This window comes from Malaya genurostris, chromosome 1 (assembly GCF_030247185.1).
Source record: "Malaya genurostris strain Urasoe2022 chromosome 1, Malgen_1.1, whole genome shotgun sequence".
Lineage (NCBI taxonomy): Eukaryota > Metazoa > Arthropoda > Insecta > Diptera > Culicidae > Malaya > Malaya genurostris.
Genome location: NC_080570.1, coordinates 116270541 through 116290452, shown reverse-complemented (window position 1 = coordinate 116290452; position 19912 = coordinate 116270541). Strand labels below are relative to the sequence as shown.

The 19912-nt window shown below is 37.7% G+C and overlaps 1 protein-coding gene across 5 annotated transcripts in view; it reads left to right on the top strand.

Moving 5' to 3' along the window:
- The first annotated feature begins 4601 nt into the window (after nucleotides 1-4601).
- Nucleotides 4602-19912, top strand: part of LOC131425526 (histone deacetylase 4) — a 182430-nt gene continuing 167119 nt past the window's right edge. For 4 of the 5 annotated variants that reach the window (XM_058587478.1, XM_058587476.1, XM_058587477.1 and 1 more), the window contains exons 1-2: nucleotides 4602-5307; nucleotides 5407-5458. Coding sequence is in view for 4 of the 5 variants with exons in the window: in XM_058587476.1 (XP_058443459.1) it covers nucleotides 5428-5458 (31 nt within the window). In the remaining variant the exon portion in view is untranslated. The remainder of the gene's footprint in view (nucleotides 5308-5406; nucleotides 5459-19912) is intronic. The other variant, XM_058587471.1, reaches the window with a different exon arrangement.

Below are 19912 nucleotides of genomic sequence, written 5' to 3'. Positions count from 1 at the left end.
CTTAAGCTGTCAAAAAAGACGAACATACTTGAAGATGATCTGATTGATTGAAATTAAACATACATTGTCCATTGTTGAAAAAAATGAGTGAATATTTGAAAACGGTCCGTAATCGGATGTTCGGCGAAGCTTCCGTTTGATGTCCGAACAGGAGCGTTGTACGGACTTCATGTCAACTTTGCGAATGCATCTCTTGATTCTACCAAGCAACTGATAGCAATTCGTGGCTCTCCAGTTATTTTCGTACACCAAGGAGCTCAAAACCCCGAAGAAATCTTCGATTAGGCGACACTGAGGTTGTGGGTTGTGGTTTTTGGGTACAAATGGGATCGAATGGGTATTTAGGAACGATTGTGTTTTTGGCGCAATGCGATGACGCTTTATCCGGCCAAAACACGTATTGTCCATCAGCATGATGTTTTTGAAAAAAACGGGATCAAAACTTTCTACAAACATTCGTTCTGGTACACATCTTGATTGATTGCCAAACTAGAGGGATTGAACCATGGCTTAAAAATTTCTCCTTTCTCGGAAAGGACAATGTACAGCATCACTTTCTGTTCAAACTTATGTTTAAACTAATATTTTATGTTCGGATGTACAGTAGAACTATTCGTTGAATAGTATCGATTGTTTGCGGGCATCTGCGTCTTCGAAAGAGGGAAGTAACTTTCGTCGTCCAAAACAAAACTTTTTCCGGAAAAATTTTTAATCAACCAGCGGCATTGGGAATTCAGCGTTGAAATCTGTGCGTCAGTATATCCTGGGGCTCGTGTCTTCTTTCGGTACTTTATTCCGAGTCTTTTCAATGTTTTGCAGATGTACTGGTGAGAACAGTGAGAACTTTTTTGCGGCATCCCTTTGACTCAGTGAATGCTTGTTGTTGAAGGCACGAGAAAGAGAACGAAGTCCTTTTGCGTCCATAATTTTGGCTGGCCTTCCTTACGAGCAGTTGTTGGGCATCTTAGGATATTGTAAACTGTCGAAGCCGCAACATTTTTGCTTTTAAAATGTTATACTATTTGCCGTTAAAATGTTGTACTATTTGCCGTGATTTCTGTGCAGTTCGTAGAACTGTACAATGCGCTCGTGAAATATTTCTTGTTTCGACGGCATTTTGAGCAAAACTGAGCAAGCACGAACAAAACAGAAAATACTAGCAGCAAGAGGAGAAAGAGAGCTAACACATACACACTCTTAGTTCTTTCTGAGCTCGTTTGTTGTTGAGCATACAGGCTTCGAAAAAATTCCAAAATTTTAGTTGCCACCCGTTACATCACAGATAATTATGTACGAATGGCAACTCTGATGGCAAATGAAAAAATGAACACAGTTTGGATGACATACTGGATGTTTTTGATAGGGTAATGTGGCGCCATCATGGCACATGAGAGTGCTGTCCCAAATAATGGAATATTAGAAATAATCGTTAAATGATTAAAGATTCCAATTTGAGTGTTTTGTCAGTTGGTCTATGCTGTTAGTTAATGAGCAAATAAAGTTACACCGGCCCGGGCTGACGATTCAATGTGTAGGTCTTACAAGACAGTTTATGTTCAAGTCCCGATTCGGAAGGATTCGTAGTGTCAATAGGTTTGGAGCACTAGCCATGCAATGGTTCTATACATGAGGAAAATTGAACATGGGTGGTCACATTTCACAAAGGAATGTAATGCCAAGACTTAGCTTTCAGTTACATCGGCACCTGAAGTACCGGAAATAATTGCGTTGTGACGTGGCCAACTGCACACTGATATTATCATGTTTTTTACTGATTGACCAATAAGAGTTGATTAGGAAATGGTATTGATATGATTCCAACTCAAAGTGAACTTTTCAACAGCATGATAGCCACCGTTGCCGGCCATCCCCAATATCCGTCGTTCACAGAAAGAAAATGTTGATGCTTTACCTACTTTACGGAAGGACAACGACTTATCGTTCTCTTCCATAGAGATCACGGAGTCGATCTCAATGGAAGGCAACATGCTGTATGGCTGTGCTTATGTATACGTATTGCACTTGATCAGCTTATCATGCCACGATGCAAGAGACCGATATGCGGATTGATCCTTATCACAGTTTTCTCATCTAGTTCAAGCACTATGCGCAAATACACCGTGCGTTGCCGGATGTTGCGGACAAAAATTGATTCGCACGTTGTGTACCGTCTTTTCAACAAGGCAGTCTTGCTGTTCCAGAGCAACTTCATTCCAAAACATCATTGTTTGGACCACAGCGCCATCTACATGTCGAACTGTCGTTAGAAGACCAATTTTAGGCGGGTACACAGAACAGCACGACTGAACTAACCTGTTAGATAAACTACGCCTTCGAATATCAGTTCCCAGAATTGTATATACGCTGGATGGTTGTTTCGTTTTCTGAACCGTTTAACCGGTGTTAGCACACAAAACGACATCTTGTCAGCAGTCCGGATTCTAACACCACGAACACCAAAGAACGTGGAAATTTGGTCCTTTGGATTTCACTAATTTTTAGAGATCTCAAGGACCGACGAAAACTATTTTAACGCAAAAAATTCGGCTCTGGAAATAGTGATAAAAAACTCCAAAATGGAACTTATTTCGATTTCTCAGAGCTGACCGATTTTCTTAAACTTAGGTTCAAATGAAAGGGGTTTTACAGTCAAATTTTATCTGAATCCGACCTTCGGTTCCGGTATTGTACTGTGATGAGTGTTGGAAAAATTAAAACCGTTGTTCGAAGTGACGATGGAAAGAAAGTAAACGTCTTCGAAACTGTGTTAGAAATTGTTACAACCTGTAGGTTTTGTTAATTGATAGCCAAACTGTCGTTGACTAACCCGATTCTCAGTATTTGGTTTCGAAAGTACCGAAAATAGTGGTTGAAACTTCCAAAACGGAAAACATGCTTTTGTATGGAAAACTTGAAATTATCCTATTCAAAATAAGTACAAAATCGGGGTGATAACCCATAAGTGAGTATACAAATTCTGTATAATAAGGCAACGAGTGAAATGATGATTCAAAAAATTAAAAAAAAATCGAAACAGTGCTAAAAATTATTCCCATTTGAAGATTCGTTACGTTTCATCGTTGACCCGTATCTGCAGAGCAGTTCAAATCGAACTGCTCAGTGCAAACTAAAACAATTCAGTTTGAACCGCTAAGTACTCGCTAAGTTAACGTCATTTCTAAAACACACAAAAAATTGTCACGCATTTTCAATAAAAGAGTCCAATCCAACAGCCTCATATTCGTTTTTTACTGTCTCATTCGTAAATGACCGCATCCAAAACAAACGAAGAGAAACGAAACATTTTCGTCTCTCATTGCAAAAACAAAAGAGTATCAATGTTACCGTCACTCGTTCCTCTATCACAAGACGAATCCAAACTAACGTCTGCTGGGAGAATCCGAAGAATTTCAGTTATCATATTTTCATAAATATAATAAAAATCTATGACGTTTTGGTATAAAAAATGACTAAAATATGATAAATCGAGACAACTACACTCCAGAACCTCTTTGGAAACAAAAACTACTACAGATTCGAGTACCACCAGGTAAAAGTCATTGTGAAACCTTTTTCTGTAATTTTCGATTCTCAAGGCTTCGGTTGAATATCGACATTGCATGCTACAGGATTTTCACTGAATACCGCAAATCTCGGTTGATTTTTCATTAGGGCGTATAAGCAAGTGACAGTTTCTCTTTGATCACTCTCTCTTTCGATTATTGTGATGTGATTAAAACGATTTTCTTTGGTTTCACTACACTGTTTGAACGTCCTATGTTTCGGGTATCATTTTATGCAAAGAGTTGGGTGATGAACGTGGAAATTGCTTGGAAATTAATAGAAGAGAAAGTAAACAAAGAGAAACTGTCACTTGCTTATACGCCCTAATGAAAAATCAACCAAGAAATGACTAAAATGAAAAAAAGAAAACAATTTTGAAACTACTGTTCCTGTAATGTCATTGACTGGACATGGATCTCGTTCTCATAATTTGCAAGGGAAGCTGAGAGTGACATTTATTTCTCGTCATTTTCATATATTTTGAATCAATGAAAATGACTTTTTTTTAGCTCGGATACACGTAATACGCGTACCCAGAAATTTTTTTCGGATGGTGTTTCAGAATATGTTGATCGACTTCCATACGAAAAGAAATATTTATATGATTATTTGAAAAATTTTTGGTTATAAAGTCTTTAGTTTCGGAGGGAGTTTGAGCCCATAAAAACACCCGTATATGCGCCTGCTTGGTCTAGTTAGTTGATGATCGTAGAAATTGACTTCGGCTATACTAGTTCCGGACTCCAGCTTCGAAAATACCGGAACTAATGATTAAACATTCTAAATTGGAACTTGCATCAATTTCTCATGTAAACTATAATTATAAAGGCACCATTGCATCACCAGGTGAATAAAAATTTGTAGTTCAAAATTCTATGATACAATTTTAAAATTAAATAAAATAAATACGACATTTTAAGACACCCTAACCAATATCGCCTAACATCTCGAAAGCGTTTTGGCAACCACTCACCGGGGTTACTCATTTTCATGACAAATTGAACAATCTGCCCCCTCAACTGTCAAATCCCATTCGAATCTTGAAGTCGCCTTGAACAAGTGTTTGGTTCTCCGCGTAATTCATACGTGCTTTTGCGTGTGAACCTCGAAATCATCGAAAATTTTTATTTCCATCACGAAACGGAGCCTTAAATATTTGCTTAACCTTGTGTAGGCTCGCTCGCTCCGGCTCAGCTACAGGCTGGGTGTGTTCCGCAGGAAAGTATAGTCGCAATCGGAAGAAATCATCGGAAAGGAATTTCACTTGTGTGCTTTGTGCTAACGCTTTAGAAATACACAAATTTGATGTTATTTATATTCGTACACAAGAAAAAATACCCTTCTGAAATACTTACATATTGGTCTTGTGGCAAGGTTGTGAATGATTTGCCGCAGTGTTTACCTACTAGCAGTGAAGAAATTCTAGAATTTTGGTCACAATAGGAGACGAACAGGTAATCATCATCGGCAATAGTAGCAGTAGCAGCAGCAAATTGAAAAAAAATGTGTAGTAAATAAAAGCGTTTGCAGATCTGTGTGAGTGGGCCAGTAGGTATATAATAATAAATAAAGGAAAAGCTTTTCCTGCCGGTGGGTGAGGTGGTTTGTTTACAAAAGAAGAGTGTTGTTCAGTTTACCAGCAAGCGAGGAACGAGTAAAAATACGCCATCCGCCGGATGGAGAAAAGCGAAGACGATTTACAAGCGGAATGGTGGTGATTTATGCAGAGGAGACTTCTTAGAGGTATTCACCTTGAACTTTTACTTGTTTTTTGTTGTTAGTAGTTGACTTGAACTGATAAATATTAAATATTGATGCTTTGACTATTTCTTTTGCTTCAAGGACAAACCCAAGCAAGACAGAATGGACGCTTCTAAAGGACACTTCCGTCACGGTGAGTGTTGGCTTATTGACATTTCCTTCCGGCAGTACAGTGATCATGATTCGATAACTAATTTCTTCCGATATTAACCGTATTGGAGAGTATCGTTCACCGGTGAGTTCGCGTTTCATGCGATTAGCCGGTATATCCTTATGAGGATGAGTGGATGTTATCTGGTTACTTTTTGCATGCGGGCAGATTTTTTACTACGATATAAATTTTTTTTAGCAGCCCTTACGCGAGAATTGTTTTTGTCATTTTTAATGATGACTAAGTTATGCTATTTCAAATTTGCTCGTCATTACTGCACCATACACGTTCATTAATATTATATTATTATGCATTAATGACACTTTTAATGATCGTGTAAGGTCCGCTATTTAGTTTTTCGTCCCATCCGCAAAACTGGCAATTCTTGCCTTTTTGCTCTGGTGATGTGCCAGGGAAAACCCACCCCACTGCGAACAGCAGTAATCGATTTTAATGGGCGTCGGGTTGGTTTGCGTCGTCGAAATCGTAGAAGCGGGTGGATCTATTTTTAGTTTGGCACCGAAATGCTTTCTTCCAGTGCGACATTCCCGCTTTACGTGTTACTGTTTCGGTTTGGTTCTCGGCTCTGGAGCAGAAACATTGACGCCGTGTTTGAGTAATGGAGCAAATAAGTCGCAGCAGTGCTGAGGTACGACGTTGTACATAACCTTGGAAGAGCCGGAAGGTAAGGCCGGGTAATGCCACCTACTTGTTTGCGGCGCTGCCAACGATGCCGCAAGTATGCCAAAGTTTGTTCCTTCATTGAATGGCTGCAGAATAGTTGTGCAGATGCGGGTGGGCGTTCGGCTAGCTCTAACAGAAACAACGGACCGTAATTTGCAAATGAATTGCCAATATTCATGGCGGAAGGCGCATAAGTGTGAAAATAACTGAAGAAATAATTTCGAGTTTGAAAATTAACATTTAGTGGATTGAGAATTTCAGGAATACGTACTTCTGTACTTGCCATATTCTCCCAGAACTTAATTGAACAAGTGACCTTTGGAAAACATTCACATTGGAAAGTTTTTCGTTTGATGTTGATCCAATGATTAATGGCTTAACGATTATTCCACAAACGCAGATTCCTTGCCAAATTGTACGTTTATCTTGAAAAAGAAATTTTATTTCAATTGAATCATTCCATCGTTCAAGTTATAAAATATAGATTCTTTATAATGTAGTTTCCTTCATCCAACCATACTTGTCAATGCTGCTTTATTACATTTCGGTTATAACCCTTTGTAGTTCTATACCGGTCATCATCCAACAGTTTAATTTTTTAGTGAAATTCTTGAAATTTGTAAAAAAGAGAACAGATTTCTTGCGGTTTCCACATAATATTTCCAGGAAGAAAGCATTCAGAGAACTATAAACGATTTACGCTTATTTACGGGTTTTGTAGATGAGTAACCATTTTGCGCTAAGGGCACATAGTCATTTTGATTCGTCTTCAACTCATCAAAAGTGTGCAAAGCAGTTGAAATAGAACTGCTAGTGTTCTATAACTGTATAACTTGAACCGCTTAACACTTATCATAATGTCTGATATGACATCCCAAACGAAAAGAATAGGCGACAAAAGCCTCAAACAACCACAATCTGTGGTTGGCTAGAAAACCGCTTATTTCCTTTCGTTTGGGACGTCATAATAGTAGTTCTATTGAAACGGCTTTGCACTTACGAGTCGAAGATGAAACGCAAGAATTTTTTTTGTCAAATGATTGTTCGTCTATTATGATTATCATTATTATTACGCTAATTTTATTTTTTAAGCCCGATTTTAACATTCACATCGAACTATTCAAACTTACAAAAAATACATTATGTCTCGAACCAAAACCTGTGAATAATTTCCACGTACATTCGTAGAATTTCTCAAAATACGTAGCACTGAAAACTGCACCCCTGGTATACCGTGAAAATGCTCGGAAAAGCCTAAATTTAGGAAATATGTAAAATAAAGAAGCTGGTATTCATTCCGAAACCAAAGAACACGGATTTGCTCCTGAAATTGAAGGCAGTAGGCGTTATCGTGGAGATGATAAGCCTAGCCGAGGACGTTGAATGAGTGACACAAGGACTGTGGGAAGAACGGTCAGAGTAGAATCGATGGCAGCAAGAGTTGGCCAGCTCAAAGGAAGATGGACCCATCGACTCATCCCAAGAAGGCTGAATAGAATGTACGCGTGATTTAAAAGTTCTGTTGTTGAACCAAAAAAAAAAAAGGGAACGCGAGTGCCCTTCGGAAACGTGTTTGTACTTGCTGATGTGGAATCGGATGAGCTTCTGTTGTCTGTTGATAACTGTTGATAACAATAAACTTAGATCCACTATTTCACGCCTCATAACAGAATCATTGTTTGGAAATGGACTAAAGCCGGCACATGGAGTAGATTTTAAAGTATTGTCATAATTTTCATGGACTCAATTACTGCGAAATGGCCTCACATGAATTAAAAAAATAGTTTTCTACAGGACAATGCGCCGACATACGAGTAATAATGACGAATCGATTTTAACCTTCAATTATTGCTCCACTCACCTTATTCGCCTCATTTGGCTCTCTCTAGCTATTATCTGTTGCCAAATCTTAGAAGGTGACCAATAAAAATTCTGATCGCACCAGAAGACCATCGGCACCTTAAATTTGCAGACCTTCATTTGCTACTATTTACTAGAGAGATCACAAATTTGTACGATGACATCGATTGCTGTCAAACATAAGAATTCACTAAACCTAGGAGCACGTTCGCCGAAAGAGTAATTACAAAGAAAAGATTTTTCAACTGAAAATATCGTACAGAGCATCAGTATCACTTATTTTTTAAATATGGTAAAACGTAAACGTAAATGCAATCTTGTATTGCATTCATGTTTTGCGGTCTCTTAAATAAGAACGGTTGTTTTATTGCCCTATGCTTTGATTGTTAATTTTGTTTTTGATAATTTTTTAGATGAGAAACATTCAGTTATTTGTTTTTATAAACTAACACATGGATCAATAAGTTCCGAGACTAACAATAGAAACAACATTTTTTTTGCAATTTTTTTTATTCATCAACATAATCACCTTTTAGGGTGATACAATGGTTCCAACGTTTCTCGAAATTTTTCAATGCCATGTTTATAAAAAAATTATCTTTCGCTACAAAATAAGCTTCAGTTTCAGCGATGACCTCCTCATTTGAGCCAAATCTTTTTCCCTGGAACATTTTTTTAAGATCAGCAAAGAGGCAGTAGTCACTGGGGGCTAAATCTGGCGAGTATGGGGGGTGGGGAAGCAGATCAAAGCCCAATTCGTTCAATTTCTGAATCATCGACTCGTTGCTGTTTTAGTTCCATCGAAAGCAATCGCGGCACCCACTTGGAAAAAACCTTTTTCATGGAGGATAGTAAATACACTTCCATATGATATCTGTGTCATCTCAGCATTCTCACGGAGCTTCACTTTACGATCCTTCATTATAATTTTTGTCACTTCACTCACATTTTCCGGTGTAACGGCTTCCACAGGTCTACCCGAGCGTTCCGCGTCATTTGTGTCAGTACGACCACGTTTAAACTCGGCGAACCACCGACAAATCGTTGCTTTTGATGGACAAGAGTCCGGATAACATTTTTCAATCCATTCAAATCCATTCGCTTGCACGGTTTTTTTATCCATTAAAAAACAATGTTTTATTAAAACACGAAACTCGGTTTTTTCCATTTTTTAAACAAACTACAAAACGACTTTACTCCAACCTCGATAACTCAGCTGTTTCTGGTCGGATCGACTTAAAATTTTGGCCCGTTTCAAGCAAAGGTTAGACGTGGTTACTGGTTTACTATGAGCGCCATCTCTGCTCGGGACTTATTGATCCATGTGTTAATGATCGAAACGTAGGACAAAAAAAAACAATTCTCAAAGTGCCCGCCAAAGACTGTCCCAGAAAGTATGGACGCACTTTGATTTCGCTGTAAATAATTCACAAGTGTTAGATATTCAAATTTTATTCGATATACTGATAGTATTAGACTACAACAACAGAATATCATTCTCAACATTTGCTACTTAGCCATTGTAGACTAGCTGGCGCACATTCTTGCGAACATTCCTCATTAAATTCCGTACAGACTTCTTGGCGACAAGTTTTGACACTTTTTTCCAATCTTTTTCGAACTGTTGAATGATTTCGGCTGTCGAGACATGTTTCCTAAGATGTGCCTTCGTCAATGCCCAAAATTCCTCAATTGGTCGAAGTTGTGTGCAATTTGGTGGATTCATGTCTTTTGGGAAGAAAGTGACATTTTTGGTAGTATACCATTCTACCGTTGATTTCGAGTAGATCCTTGTGGCTTCGAATCATGGGTAGAAGTCGTTTTTGTAAACATTCCTTGATGTATATTTCGCTGTTCATTGAAGCAGTGGTGATAAAGGGTTTCGAAATCTTACCGCAGCTACAAATTGCTTGCCAGACCATAGCTTTCTTACCAAACTTTTCAACTTCAATCGATGTCTCGGACTGGTCTCGGAACACTTGCCCTTCTCGCACCGTATAATATTTTGGTCCCGGCAAGGATTTGTAATCGAGTTTCACGTAGGTTTCGTCGTCCATGATTATGCAGTTCAAATTTCCAGCACGAATCGTATTGTACAGCTTTCGAACCCTCGGCCTGGTCGATGCTTCTTGTTTCGGACTACATTTTGGTTGTTTCTGCTTTTGATAGGTTCGAAGATTCAAACGTTCTTTAGCACGAAGCTTTCGGAACCGGAAACCGGGGACTAGTAGTCCTAAAGTAGATTTATATCTCCAACCAACATGATCCATGATGAATTTGCCAGTAAATTTTATAAAACTTTGCACCTCGTATCGCCACTTGTGCCAAAATACTCATGAAATTGAAAATTTTTCACTTTTCGCGCTGTTAAAGCAGAACTTGAAGTCGGATCCGGATCGATTTTTCGGGAACTTTTTCAAGAGTTTGAAGAACTTTTATTTGCTTCTTAGTTTGTGGAAACTGGTTAAGAAATTGCTGAGAAAATTGAGTGCGCATTTTTTCATAAATTTGAACATATTTACTTGAAAATTCCGGTACCAGAAGTCGGATCGGGATAAAATCTACTCTTTGGCATCATTCTCGTTTCATCTTTTTGCACTTTCCGTACATGTGCAACCATAATGCCTATTTTTGTGTTGGTCTTCATATTACAGTTCGGATTCCACGCATCAGAAATCAGTTTCGGAAATTCCAAGAAGTAATTCAAGTTCACAGTCAGTAAAAGATAAAACAAAAGGTGGGTGGGTAATGTCAGAGACATAACTGAAGGACGTGAATGCAAAACTGACATACTTCTTTCACACGTCCGAATATCAATAATCGTTCATATAAGTTGATAGATTATGTGATTTTAACAACTTTTAAAGCTTTCTTTCTGGAATTGTAACGAAGCATCTATATTGGAGTATGACTGAAACAGAATTCAGTTGCATCATTCAGGTTCGGAATCCAGATCAAGAATTGTTCAGTAATTTAGTTTTATAATTTTGGAACTTAGTTTTTAAATTCAGGATCCGAATTTTTTTCCTAGGACTGAATACTGAACGTGAATTAAAGCTCAAGTCCCGAATTCAATTCCAGCATACTTATTCTGAATTATTGAAATGTACTCAGAAACTGGAATCGGGCATTGTATTCAGGGTCAGCAGTCTGTTTGAAAACTCTGTTTAAGATCTATAACATTGTGCCAAAATCCAGATTAATTCGAAATTCTGAATTCCATCCCATAATCCAATCCAAATGAGGCTTTGCAAGGAAATGCTAGCGCAACCTGAGCGTTCGAGGCTTTATACCGTCCAGAAGGTCTGTTTTAGCTGCTGCTGGTTGAAGATGACTACTCACCTCACCTGAGACTACCTCAAAACCGTCGTCCGAGAACGAAAAAGGCAAGCAAGCGTAATGCGTTTTCCTCATTGCTTCCAAAAACTAAATTTTTGAGTTATTTATGGTTATCTCACACTGTTGAAAAATTTAATCTTAAATTACTGATCATATTTCCGATAGCATGGAGAACTTTACGACTATGTTCCATCGAATTTTAGAAAGGCGCCCCATAGTAAAGTAAGACATATTCATGTCAGACTGTTTTAAGATCAAGCCAAAATTAAAAATTTAAAGATCAACAAATTCTTCACTACTTTTTGTGAATCAATTGCCCCTCCGACATTTTTTTGCTTGTCGCGTGAGAAAAGCGCCGCCATCTCTACAAACTCCCAGAAATAAAAATAGAAGTTTTCTTTGCGATATTCATTCACTATGTATTGAGCGATAACTCAGCAAAACCAATCTTTCGAAGTAAATCAAGTCCTTGTTTGCTTTAATTTTCGACTTCAAGTGATATATAGTCATTGCCGAGAAGGATTCTAAATGGAAATCATTGCAAAGTTTGTCGGAGCTGCTAAACAATGTATTTATGTCCCAGTAGACAGGTGTCTCCTTTGTGCTCTCTGAGTCGCGTAATTCCTTCGATACATCTCCATCGCTACATTTGACATTAATCATCGAAAGCATCATCATCGTCAAAGCAACCTTCGTCTCTCTGTCTCCAAAGCTGATTGCCTAACATCAACCTTGAACATATGTATATAATAACAGCCAGTCACCGTAGGCTGCTTTGTCTGTCGGGGGCAGAAAGCTCGGGGCAGTGTTTTTTTTTCATTCAGTGTTTTCTCGAACCAATGAAGCTTTTCGCATTCCACATAACAATACAGTCTTCACGTTAGTTGGATCTGGGACGAAGTTATTGGTTTGAACGTTGCCAATTTGGACCGGCGGATTAAGTGAAGTAATACAAAGAATTCGAAAAAAACATAATGCCGCTAAAAATACTTTATTCCAACGTTAAAAGGATTCGAAACATTTCCTTTCGTCTGAGCTGAAATCTAACTCATTGTCATGAGATTGTTTGAATTGATTGGAATTTATTTTAGAATTTCAATGTCATCAGTAGTGAAGCCCATCATGTTCATTAGAAGCAGACTCTTCAATATTGGCTTTCAGTGCGTTCATCCTTTTAGACATGAGCCTTAACATGACCCCACAAGAAATACTCTAAAAAGTGAAGTCTTGGCATTACATTCCTTTTGTGGAATATTAGTTTCTCTGTTTCAACAGACTTTCTGTTTCAACAGACTTCGCAGCCGATTCTTAGCGTTCAGAATCGTTGCATGGCTACGAGGGTACGATCCTACTGACACTAAGAATCCTTCCAGGTCGGGGATCGAACATACGACAACTGGCTTGTAAGAGCAGCGTCCTATGCATTGAACCGCCAACCCGGGACAAGAAATCCTCTAGAGGTGGTCAATAATACGATCTAGACGGCCAATTGACGGGCCCAAAACGTGAGATAATCTGTTTATCGAAGACGGCTCTCAATTTGGTCATTGCTTCGCGTGCCGTGTGGGATGTGGCACCGTCTTGTTGAAACCACATGTCAGACTTGTCCAATTCTTCCATTTTGGGAAGAAAATATTACTAGCTCAATTATGAGTAACAATTTTCAGCATCATGGTTTATTTTTATTCAACAAGTGAAAAGTTGCAGGCAACGCCCAATTTGGCGTTTGAGCTAGAAGTTCAGTAAAAGTGTCAAATGTTGAACAATCCACTGGAAATTTGGCCAACACCACATGTTTCGTTAAACTATTTTTAAGGGTCTAACAGCAGTCTTTTTAAATTTTTCATCATAATTTGTCTCAGTAATGTCATCTTTAGACAATAAACTGAGGTCTTTTTTATGCGGTTTTTTTCGCGACTTTTTTATGCGAATTTTCAGAGTTATGCGGTTTTTTTATGCGAATTTTCAGAGTTATGCGGTTTTCCTTCTGCGGTTTTTTTTATTCGAAGTTTCAGAGTTATGCGGTTTTTTTTATGCGAAGTTTCAGAGTTATGCGGTTTTTTATGCGAATTTTCAGATATATGCGGTTTTTTATGCGGTACGTAAATTCGCATAAAAAAAGACTTCAGTGTACTTGTGTTTTGCTCATATTTGTGAAAGATATTAATTTAAACAGGATTCACAAAATTGAAAAAGTGGTCGACTTTGACTTTATCCATCGTTTGCAGGGAGTTTTTAATTTCCTTCTTTGAGAGCTGAAAAGAACCGTAGAATTTTTTTAGAATATGGTTTGATTCGTTTAGTGAATCTATGTTTAATTTTTTTAAGGTGCTCAACTGTGGATTATGTAGTAGGAAGAATGTTGAAGGGGCGACGAAGGAGATGATTGGAGAATTAAATTTAGTTTGAGATTTTGGAATTGATAGACTTCTAACTTCAATCGTGTAATCATTTAAACAATCTATTACTGTATCGATATAAGTCGAATTTCCTAAAACAATTTCAGGGTTCACATTGCTTTCGGTGTGAGATCTGTACCGTAGACGGTTATTTCTAAGGTGGTAGAATACAGAACTAATTGAATTAATCATTGCTTTATTTGAAATCCGGAATATTATTGGTAGATGAACTGAATCAAAGTCTGGTTCCAGATCAATTGTAGAAGGATATCTTATAGAAGATAAAATAGTTGGGCTTTTTGGAAATAAAACTGATTTGAAATCAGTGAAAAGCTCATTATGAAGAGCTCGTACTTTCTGATCATTTTTCTGATTATTGAACGAGAGATACTAAACATTTAGAACCCTATTAAGAAAAAAATGTGTCGATATATTGTGCGTTTTGGCAAATCTCTTTTGATTTATTTTCTCATTAACGCATTGAAATTGTAAACATGTTTCATTTTCGAAATTGGGTGCTATGACTGACGGTTGTGTTGACTAACAGATACTTTAGAAAAAATGGTGAAAAGCCAGCATTGGCAGCAGGACAGTTTTGCAAAATTTTAGATATATGTACATCTAAGCTTTTACCAACTCTGCTAACTTAAGCTTGTTGTTTTTTTAAAGTCCGAAAATTTTTAAACGTGTTTATACTGTTTTCGCATCAACTTCCTGTTTAAAATTCGACAATTGCTTGTAAGATTTTAAGGCGCAAATCTCCAAACAACTAGGGGAACACGCCACTTGAGCCAATTTGTTTTGAAGTTTTGCATACAATTGTGAGTAGTGTTTTTAGTCATCGATCCGCTGTGTTTCGACAATCAATTCCACCGATGTTTATTGATTCCAATCAGCGACCGTCACACAGCCGTCTAAATAAATAAACAAATAGAATGTTCTGCACTCCACAGTGAAGTTCTTATTTTGAGATGAAATTTCAATTTTTTTGTCGTACATAACATTGTTAATAATTGAATGTCAGATCCGAAATATAAGTTTATTTCTTCAGTCGTAGACCTTTTCATTTCAGTCTAGTTTTGTAAAAATCGACTCAGCTGTCTCTGAGAAAATGAAGAGAATTCCGTTTTTGAGTTTTCGACCACTATTTCCGGTTATCCGGGCCTCGGTTCAAAAGTCAGTTTTCACAGTGATTGCATAGCCTTTCTATATGAGAAAGGCTAAAATACAATTGTTGGTAAAGAGAATTTGGCGTACGGTTTTACGCACGCGGGTGAAGAAGGTTTTACATTCTTATGTGATTTTCGGTCAGGGCACTAGTATTCTTTGTATATCACTTGTCACCTACGTAAACCAACTGGCTACATGTCCATACTTCCAGAAAATTATTCGCTACAGTATGCCCTGCGATAAACTGGACTAGAAACTCCAAGCAGCCCCAGTACTTCTACGACATAGCTTAACAACAATAAACAATCTCAATCAATCCACCACGACCAGATCCAGTAACAAAAAAGCATTTTCCTTTTTGTCATTCTCTATAGAAAACTTATAAAATTGCCGATTAAAAGCGACCTTCGAACGAAGCCTCGGAGACCCATAGTGTTATCTACCGTTCGGCTCAGCTCGACGAGATCGAAAAATGTCTGTGTGCATATGTAGGTATGTGTTTGCACTTTTCAACGATTTTTTTAGCGCTCAATTTTCTCGAAGAGGGTTGAACCGATTTCAACAAAATCAGGCTCGTTTGGAAGCTACTATCAAGCCATTGATCAAGTTCGAAGATTAAAGTGGTACTAACATGTGATTGAGACATATCGTGCGATAGATCCTTTTGAACATGGAATTCAAGCATTTTGTGCATAATTTTATAGATTGAGCTTCCATCTACGAGATTATATCGATTATTAGGAAATGAAAGTTGTAGAGTCAAGCAATGAGCATTATATTTTGTAACATTCGCAAGGGCCTATCGTATGATATGCCCTGATCACATATTAGTGCCGAAATGGATGTTTTCGGAGATATAATGGGATAAGTGACGTAACCGCCTTGTTTCATTTCCTCTCAATTTTCTCAAAGATAGCTGCCCAATTTTTAACAACTTTAGACTCGGTTTGAAAATACTATTGAGGCATTGATCAAGCTTGAAAATCAAATGGCTTAACGTTCAATTTTCTCAGAGATAGCTACTGTTTTGAACAACCGTATGCTCGTTTTTTTGCTACTATTAAGTCATTCATCAATTTCGAAGATTGGTTGTCACTTCTGGTTTTGGAGATATAATGGTATAAGTGACGTAAACGACAAAACGTATTGTTTTTAACGATCAATTTTCTGGGAGTTGACTGAACCGATTTCAACGAACTTAAGCTTGTTTAAATGCTAATATTGGGTCATCGATCAACTTCGACGATCAAATGGCTGTCGCTCTTGGTTCCGGTTACGGCTCTGAAGATATAATGGCAAATGTGACGTAATAATAGCACGTCCCGGGTTGGCGGTTCAATGCATAGGACGCTGGTCTTACAAGCCAGTTGTCGTATGTTCGAGCCCCGACCTGGAAGGATTCTTAGTGTCAGTAGGATCCATAGTACTTGCCATGCAATGATTCTGTACGCTACGAATCGGCTGCGAAGTCTGTTGAAACAGAAAGGCCAAATTCCACAAAAGGAATGTAATGCCAAGACTTTGCTTTGATGTAAACGTCAAAACTCATTCTTGCTCAATTTTTGTATATGGGTACCGGTATCAATAATTTTAGACTAGTTCGAGAATAGAATTGGGCAGTGGGTCGATTTCGATGATCATATGGATGACATTTCAAATTTCGGAGATAATAATCGTACAAGTGACGTAATCGATCAATAATTTGTTGCCTTTCTCATATAGAAAACCGAGGGCCGAATGTCATATACCATTCGACTCAGCTCGACGAACTGAGCAAATGTCTGTGTGTATGTGACAAATAATGTCACTCGGTTTTCTCTAAGATGGCTGAACCGATTTTCACAAACTCAGATACGAATGAAAGGTCTTTTGGTGTAACAGATCGCTATTGAATTTTATCCCGATCCAACTTCCGGTTCCGGAATTACAAAGCAATTCGTGTAAATCTATGATAAAATGCGCACTCAATTTGCTCGGAAATTTCCTAACCGATTTTTACAAACTAAGATGCAAAAAAAAATATCTTGAAATTCTTTGAAAAGTCCTAGAAAAGTTTATCCAAATCCGAATTTCGGTTCCGGAATTACAGCGCGAGTAGTGAAAATTGTTCAATTTCATGAGTGCGTGTTGGCGAAACGAGGTGCATATTTTTATAAAACTTACTGGTAAATTCATCTAGTTGTAAATGGAGTAAATGGATATATACATCTACTTTGGGACTACTAGTCTCCGGATTCCGCTTTCACACGCACCGGTAATAGTAAAGAAAAGCTCCGTAAACGAAACTCACTTCGATTTCTCAGCAACGGGTAAACCGATTTTCAAAAATCATGATTCAAATTAAAGCTCTCTGTGTATTAAAAAAGGTACTGTGCAATTTCATCCAGATCTTTTATTATAGGGCAATGAGTATCAAATCTTTCAAACTGCCATACAAAATGATGCAAAATCGGTACGCATCGGTTTGTGCTGGTACGGAAGAAGAAAACACCACCACCTAGCACACAGTGTGCTTTGTTCAATTTTGTATATCGTGCAGGGTTGCCACATTAAAATCTATATAAACTTGACATAACTGTTGACAAACTGAAATGGTGATGGTAGTTTATACCCAAAGAAAGTTTTTGATTTTATTCAAGAAAGTATTTTGACAGATTCTTCTAGTAATGTTATTTATTTTTATTTTTTTTTTATTTAGAAGATATTTTTTTTATTCAGGCCTATTTGCGTACAAGCTTTACGTGGCCGATTGAGCCGACTTTTTAAATAATTTTTTTTGTGTTGGATCTCGTTGTCACCCTGTTTCTAGGGGGAGAGGAGCTTCCATTTCCCTCCTGCGAGGATTGAGGGGCACTTCGTTCGTGGTTCGTCTCGTCATCCATTGCCGCATCGATGGTATTGTTGTCGATTTCCGTCTTCTTTTCGTTGCTACACGGAGAACCCTTCGATCATAAAATTGCGATATCGCAGTTTTTGATTTTTACGATAGTTGATTTAACTAATTTCTTTTTGATTCAACCAATATGGTTTTTGATTTGCATATATTCAAGTAGTTGAAAAATATGTTGTTTTGAATGCTGTCAAATGCCGGAGACAGTTGAAAGCAAAACAATAATCGCAATGCAAAATCAATAACTATTTTAGTTGAAATCTGTTCGCGTCGCTTCAAAATGTCAATGAAAACAACATCGATGGATAAAACGCTTTTTGACATGAATTTAATTTATAAAAGTAACAGGAGCGAAGGGTTTCAAACACACAGAACGCGCTGCGTTTGAATGGCGCGTTTGAATTGCCGTCGCAAAATTACAATTCCCAGCGGTTGATGCACCCAAGCTCATATAAATTGACTAAAATTATCAGTGCATAACTTAAGTTCAACCGTTTGAAGGCATCGTCTTTCAATATTCATTTTAGGTAAATTTAATAATTTCGCTAGTTTACTCGCAAATCAATAACATTGTTCGAGTTGATTAAACTATTTGCAATGTCTAGAACAAATAAAACCGATTTATTTTTCAACTAACAGAATTTTGTTTCAATAACAACACCAGTTATTTCAACTAAAATATTTGTTGAAATTGAAAGGTATGTGTCCTCACTAATTGACAGCATTTTTTTTTTCAAACAATTAAATTAGTTGTTTCAACCATCGTTTCTGCTAATCGAAAAACAAAAATGACAGTTTAGTTAAAACAACAATCGATTAGTTGTACCAAATTTTAACCAATCGAATTCAGAAAATCAACTAATATTCTGGTTGAAATGGGATCGCGGGTGGTTCCGTGTAGTTGCTGTAGATGCACCTTGTTGTATATTGGCTGCAGTTGCTGGTTGGTTGGATGGTAAGCTGTTAACTGCAGCTGGTGTACTTTTTTCTATAGTGGTTACGTTGAATGGTTTCGTTGAAGGGGATACTTCACTGTTGTTGGTGACTGTCACAGGTGTACTGGGGTTGCTTGAGGTTTGTGTGAAGGAAGCACCGTTGTCCTTTGGTGTAGTTGTCTCCTTGTCCAGTTTATCACATGGCTTACCGTAGTGAACAGCTTTTTGGCAATATTGACATGTGGCCATCTGATTGCCATAGGTAACAAGTGATTTGCACGGAATTCTTGGTGAGTCGAAATCACATAAGAAGGTATAGGCTTCTTCAAGTGTATGCGTAATACACGTACGCCATTTAGAATACCGGGGAAAAAATTCTTCCACTTTTCTTTCTCGATAGAGAGAATCTCTCCGTATTGGGACATAGTTTTGCGAATATATGAATCGGTGACGCTTGAGGGAAGATCATGCACACGCACTTCTATAGTACTATCTTCCATATATACTGGAATGTTGTACTTAATGTTCTCGTGCTCCACATATTTGTCTTATTGCATTAAAGTAAATGCACACGTTTAATGTCAAGATGCATTTGCTCCTTAAGCAAACCTTCAAGTTCTCGTATCGAAGGTCGAATTTGGCACTGCCTGAAGTCAACAACAATTGTATTCTTTCGTGTCGGCGGTAGCTTTTGCTCGTTTGGTTCACTCATTTCGAGGTCGTTCTATTGTTCACTACACAATACTGTACTTGGTTTCTTCCGTTCCGAACGTAAGCGGTTTTGTTTTATCGACTGACTTGGATGAGATGGGAAACCGAACTGGATTAAGAATTGTTTTTATTTTTACAAACGCACTACAACGCTTATATACGTATGCCGTCTTTTTTTTTGCTACCTACACGAAACAAGAAAATAACTTAATTTTGATTAATTGGCTCGTTATATAGGGTTATTTTTGATTAAGACGCTCAAGTAAAAATATACTGAATAGTAAGTTATATCTTCCCGATAATGGGCTGCTGAGTTTAAATTCACTAAATTTTGGTTACAGCGTGTTTTATTTTAACCTGTTGGGTTTGAACTCTCGCAACTGGACGGTTTGCAAGTAAAATAAATCCTCACCATCAATACTACACACATCACAATATTAACGAGCAA